At 41.4% G+C, this 6,645-nt stretch overlaps 1 protein-coding gene across 2 annotated transcripts in view; it reads left to right on the plus strand.

Moving 5' to 3' along the window:
• CARS1 (cysteinyl-tRNA synthetase 1) overlaps nt 1-2,533 on the plus strand; it is a 33,914-nt gene extending 31,381 nt beyond the window's left edge. For both annotated transcript variants that reach the window (XM_032690059.1, XM_032690060.1), the window contains one exon: nt 988-2,533. In XM_032690059.1, the coding sequence (XP_032545950.1) occupies nt 988-1,122 (135 nt within the window). In that variant the 3' untranslated portion in view covers nt 1,123-2,533. The remainder of the gene's footprint in view (nt 1-987) is intronic.
• The last annotated feature ends 4,112 nt before the right edge of the window (nt 2,534-6,645 follow it).

The following is a 6,645-nucleotide window of genomic DNA, read 5'->3' on the forward strand; positions in this document are numbered from 1 at the left end:
TTGTTCCAAAACCTCCAAGGCAGTGCCATTAACGTAGTGAAAGGAGGGAAGGAGAGAAAGAAAAGGCGATATATTAATTTTTTTGTGCACCGGGGAGCGAGGTCTCTTAACTGTTAGCCATCATTTCAAGAGTATTCTCATTGTATGTTTCCTTTGGCTCCTCTCATTGCAAAGCAAATTATATATTGTGGGTAGGAACATGTACGGTGTTTGTTCACAGATTTATTACCCTGGTGCAAGGCAAGGTATTCACTCATAAGTACAAACTCCCCAACTCTGCCAGAACTGACGATTTTTGGAGAGGTCCTGTGCTTCCTGTTTGATTCTGCCCACTGTTTTGGTCTCTCTGAAGGGGCTGTATGGATAACTTTGCTCTTGGTTGCTCCCCTTGGGGATAAAAAGAGTTACTTGGAAAACATAAAGCACTGTTTCTTCAGGACTTGATCTGGGACATTGATCCTGCTTCTGTCAGTCCCCTTCACCTGCACAAATTCAGGCCCAGGGGGCAAGTCAGAATGGAGAGTGTAAATACTGGAAAATACCTCTGCAAGCCAAGGAGAGTGTCCATAAAACCTCTGATCATACTTTCTCCATCAAGAACATAAATCTCTTACTGCTTTTCCTTTAAGCCTTGAATTCTGTATGCTAGGATGATTAGAAGATTATTTTAACCATCTGTTCAGGAATTAGTCATTATTCTCTCAAAACCAGAAGTTAGTGGTCTAAGCTTCCCTTACTTAGTACAGGACAGAAAATAAATACACCCTTATGCCCCTTCATTAACTAGGAAGGGAACATACAGAAATAGTCAAAGTACGTTGTCAGACTTCTAGGTGACTAAAATTAACCAAGATACATGCCATCCTGACAGCCTGTCATTATGACATTATCTCCCTATCTTATTAAAACATGATTCCATAAGGAGCAAAAGCAGTCCAAAAATTTGTCTTAAATATTCTTCTTTTTTTTTTTTTTTTAATATTTCAGGGATTTCCCACCCATGACACTGAAGGCAAAGAGCTTAGCAAAGGACAAATTAAGAAGTTAAAGAAACTTTATGAAACCCAAGAAAAGCTACACAAGGAGTACCTACAAATGGTTCAGAATGGAAGTGCAAATTGAAAACAACGGGACTTTTTTTAAGAAGGCGAGTGCTGGGTTCCCATTGAAGAAGTGAGCATATACTGATGCTCAGATTTCTGTTTACACTTTCTATTATGTGCAAAGTAAAATTCCTGTTTACGTAGATTAATAATGTCATCTGGAAAGGAAATAAAAATCCAACATTAAAAAAAGCCAACCTGTAAGAAATTTCTTCACAACAGTAGCAGGCTGAGTGGTTGCCAGGTCTTTTTGGGAAGGTGCTGCTCAGTCAGCAAATCCACATAAGGATTCTTGTTCATTGTGGCTGTCTGGGCTTTGGTTAATTTGTCCTGCATACTGATCTCTATCTAAGACCCACTGTAGTTTGCATTCTGGAATATGTCACAGTCAGCAAAATTTACTGCTACATGGAAGCTGAGCAATTTGTCCTGCAGCAAGAACAGTATTTTCCAGATGACTTTAGTATCTTTACATAAGCAGGAAAAGTGGGTAGTCCCACTATGACACTTATTTTAGCTGCTGTTATTAAAAACTCTCATAAGTATACCCAGAACACTTTGCATAGTGGAAGCTAACAGTCCCTTTGTTGAAAAAGGGATCATCATCTGTGTTCAGCCTGCAGTTGGAATCAAGTGGGTAACTACAAGGCAAATGCACCTGCATTGAACAAACAGGCGGGAAAGACATGAAGGGCTATTGGCAGAGGGTGGTGTGTTCTTGGAGCTATCCCTCCAAGGAAACAGGAGTGCTGCCAAAGTACCTGATTACCCAGAGGACTCAGTACCTAATTACCAGTTCCCAACTGTGGCGAATTACCAGAGGGTTTCCAACTGAGATACAGTTTGTGGGTTGGTTTGCAATTAGGGAATACAGCTATACATTGCTCTGTATTCAAGACTGATGTTTTTAACATGATAATTTAACCCTGAGTTAATAACATTTCTGATGTGGTATGGTCACACTATATCTGCAAGGAGAATTCTCTGTTGCCCAATAATGCATTTCACTGGCAGTAGCTACTAAATGAACCAAAGTTCATGAAATCCTAAAAAATATCTTGCCCACTTCATAACTGCATGTAACAGCCAAGTGTCTGATTTGCAGAACTATATTCATTGAGTAGTCTCAAGGTGACTTGCAGAAAATCATACTGTGACACCTCTGTTCTCTCAGCCCTAAGGTTCATGCTACAATCATTAGGCTATGTTACTTTTCTTAATTAAGAGTTAAAACAACTTTGCTTTTCCTTTATTTTTATATTTATATTCCTCCTTCTGAGGAATGAACATATTTGGAGTAACAGAAAGGTCTAGTAGGGGTTTTTTTTCTAATTTGTCTGTATTTGCCTTTGAAAACATACATAATGTTAAGGTCAGTAAAGCACATGCATCTTGTGTACAGAAAATAAAGTATAAGTTGTAAAGTATAAGTTGTATGTGAACTTTGTATAGGGGGGAGAATATGGAGTTTATCTTTATTCCACAACTGTCTTTTTGAAATGTGGTTTAGAGAGCCTTTCTTTTATCTTACTATTACTAATCGATATTTGATTATTCTGATAATTTCTAATCAATTGTATAAATGCATGTTTAAACTGCACAATAGTACTACAAACAGCCAGCCATAGCCATGAGGGCAACTCCTCTATCCTTTATTCTGGGAACAGAAGAGGATCAGTTGCATTTTTACACCATTCTAGATTCTAACTCCCTTTAACAGTACCTGCTCATTATTTTCTTCCCCCTCATGCTCCCCCATGATGCATGTGCACTCAGGGTATCCATGAGGGGATGGGACATGCCTATGCTGCTTCTGAAGTTGCTATTTAATGTCAGTAATTTGCTTACAGAAATTCTGTCTTGGTGATCTGAGTTAGCACTTACTGAAAGAGAGTTAGTATATAACTGTGGAGAAGATGCTGTTAATCCATAGCTATCCTGGACTGTAGTTTATGACATCTCCATGATAACATCCTGGCTTTTGCCCCCACACACTGTTTTTTCTCTTCCTGTTGTGTTTTCGGTAGAACTTAAGCCAATTCCATGATTAATCTACTCTATCAGTGTAAAAGAATTTTTTTTTAAAATGCCCTTTTCCCTTCCCAAATGCTTCATTTTGTTTCTGGGACAACTACTTGCATGGATCTTGGGAGCATTTCAGACTCAAATTTTCCTAAGGTTATTTTCCGGTCTTTCTGTATGCCTCCCACATGCACACACAACTTCCTCTCTCCCTCAGTAATTTTTTTAAATTCAGTATGCGTAAAGTCCTGGTGAAGGAAAACTCGGTAGCAAACAAAGGATGCTGCAGCCAGACTTGGATGCACACTGCTCGAGATGACTTTTTCAGTGTGGGTGTGCCAATTGATCTGTGGGATTACTGAATTGTACAGACAATACCTATTCCCTGGCAATCCATCAAGGTGGCACTTGAGTGAATTCCCCTGCACTTGCTTAGTGAGAGCGACCTGGCAAGCAGAAAAAGGGAATGCAACAGCAATGGTCTGCAGTGTCTTAGTCATCTGTCTCACTCAGCAAGGAAAAGAGAGAGGACATACTCCATAGTATTTTAATTTTTTCTGTTTTGTTTTTTGGTTTTTGGGTTTTTTTTAATTGATGTGTATGCATACACATGCTCAGGGAAGCCAGTCTGAAATGTGATTTTCTAAACATTATGAAAATGAAAATCCCCGTAGCAAAATCTTGGAATTTTAAAATATTTTAATTTTCCGGAACAGAGACCTCATATTGCTCATACAACATGAAGCTTTTCATTTCCCACCTATCAAAGAATTCATTCAGAGATGGCAAGGGAAGATAAAAGAGTGGTGTTTCTGTTTTTCATTGCACCCTTGGCTGAAGGCCAAACTTGGCAGTGGCAAATTTTGTTTCTGTCTTTTGCTCAGAGTGTGCCTTTCAGCCCTTCTAATGCGAATATTCACATTAACTCAAATGTGTACTGCTCCACTAAAGAGAACAAATTCCACCCATCACTCAGCTTGTTCAGATACTGGTAGAAAAATCTGAATTGTTCATTCTGAACTTGTTGCCACTGATCTTTTCAGACTTTCAACTAATGAGTGCCTGATTACAGTCATGGTACTCTTTTTGACCTCTTTATCCTAACATTTTTATTTGCTCTCTGCTGCTCCACAAAGCCACTGATACAATTTTAAGTCTGCAAAAAAGCAATTTGTTGCCACATACAGTACATAGCTTAAAATGTACAAAAAGAAGCTGAAGGTAAGTTTAAACTTTTTCGGGTGTTAGTAGTTGTTGGACCAACTTTAGCTCCCTCTTTAATTACACAACTTCTCCCACACAAATATGGGAAGGAGTTTTACTCCTCTCTGTGATTTCACAGGGCAATTTCTACATGTATCACCTGCATAGTATTTAACATGTCTCTTGAGACAGAACAGATTAATTAAGAAGCACATTAGCTATTTGGTACCAAGACTCTGCTTAGCAATGATCAAAGTTCTTCCTCCTCCTGCAGAAAAAGTCATTGACAGACTAAGTCTTATCTCTCAAATTAGGCTGTGAATGTCTGGCATCTCTCTCAGTGAGAGCAGTTTCCATTAATACCCACCCAAGGGCAGAAGACACCAGCATTTTAATGCCAGATACAGATCTCAGCCTAAGCTTTCTCTCCAGTGTCAAGTGCATCTGTTTGGCAGCTCCACCACAATCCCTTCCCTTGGTTTTGGTTCTCCAAGCTCTTGCATGGGAGGCTGGGTGTTTAAACTGAGCCAGGGTGATTCAGCAAATATCCTTTTGCAGCTCTCTGCAGGGCAGCGGCACCTGACAGCAAGATGACTCCACAGATTGTGCTTTATCCACAGTCCTAAAGTCTACCACTGTACTATGTGCTACGAGAGGTTAGACAGCAGTCAGCAAAAATCTCTTGTTGTTCATGGGAAGTTGAGGCCTTTGGAGAGGGGCACTAAAAATCCAGGGGTGTAAGGTAATTGAAATGTGTATTTACTTCGATATACAGGTGCAGAAAGGTGCAGCTAGATCACGTAGTCAGGCAAAATCTCACATCTTTGTAGGAGACAAAGTTTGGAGTTTGTACTCAACATCTGAGTGAAAAGGGGAAATGGCTTTTAACAAAATGGAGGTAGACAGAAAAATCTTAAAAGACAACTTGATAGCTATTAACCATGGACAAGCATAAAAGTGTGGAGTAGGAATGTCTTCAGATAAATCCTCCTTTGGAACACTGAGAATTGGGAGAATCAACTTCCATGAATAAAGTTGTCCCAAAATGAAGAATTAATGGATATATAGAAGGCTGATGTTAGAAAAAGGGCTGGTTTGGAGAAACAGGGAAAGGGAGTTGGAAGCAAAGGAAAGAAGGCGTAAAAGAACCTTCCAATGAACATGTTCTCTGGCCCACCAAATCTGCTTGTTTATGCAACTGGCTACAACATGCCTGCAGTTCTTTAGCTGTTTGAATGCAATTCAAAATTGTCTCATTTTTAATTACAGTATTTGGCATCTATTTAGTCAAAGATTCCTTAGTTATTCCTGTAACTTAAATTCCCACCATAACCGAATTAATCCAATGTTAATATATTGGCTAGTTGCTAATTAATAAAACACTGCTCTCATTGCTTCCAATTTTTAATTTTGTCTGTGAAAGGACTGTGATGATAAACACTAGTCATTAATTACTGAAAGCCAAGCAGCAGACCTGGAGAAAGCGGTTTTTTAGAACAAGGGAATCCCCTGACAGGAGAAAAGGTTAGAGGTTTTCCCTGTTGAGTGAAAGATGACTGAAACTCTTCTGTGGCTCCCAGTGCTTGAAGTTGCACTGTTCCTAACACCAGTGCTGCACAGCATCTGCTGCCCCATGCCCACGGAGCCTGGACTGGCCAGGAGGGTTTTGTTGGCTTTCTTTAGCAGGAATTATGTTGGAGCAGAAAGTGGGCACTGCTGGGTCCGTCTTTGCTGCTGGAGGAGCCATAAAGCAGCAACACGTTTCACAAGCCAGGCACCGGGCACCTCAGAAACCGCACTTCCCAGCACGGATAATCTGAATGACAAATTGGAATCACCGAGACATGGTGGGACAGCTCACGTGACGGGAATATTTTCAGGGATGGGCATGTACTCTTTAGAACAGGTCAGAGAGGCAAGGCGGTGGAGTTGCTCTTTATGTGAGAGAGCAGTGAGAGTGTATCGAGCTCTACCCAGGGGCAGAGGCACCAGTTGAGGGTTTACGGATGAGAATGAAGGGCTCATACGGTGACGCTGTTGTGGGTGTCTGCTGTCGGCCCCCCCCCCCCCGATCAGGAGGAGGAAATGCGGTCACAGGCTCTGGTTCTCCTGGGGGAACTTCAACCACCCTGATTTTTGTTGGAGGGACCGCATGGGCCGGCACACACAGTCCGGGAAGTTCCCGCAGATTATCAAGGATAGCTTTCTGCTGGAAGCGCCGCAGGAGCCGGCGAGCGCAGAGGTGCTGCTGTCACTTTAAGGGCGCGGGCGCGCGCCATCCCCCCCGCGCGCTGCCCCGCCCCGCATCACGCGCTCG

This window comes from Chiroxiphia lanceolata, chromosome 6, assembly GCF_009829145.1.
Source record: "Chiroxiphia lanceolata isolate bChiLan1 chromosome 6, bChiLan1.pri, whole genome shotgun sequence".
Lineage (NCBI taxonomy): Eukaryota > Metazoa > Chordata > Aves > Passeriformes > Pipridae > Chiroxiphia > Chiroxiphia lanceolata.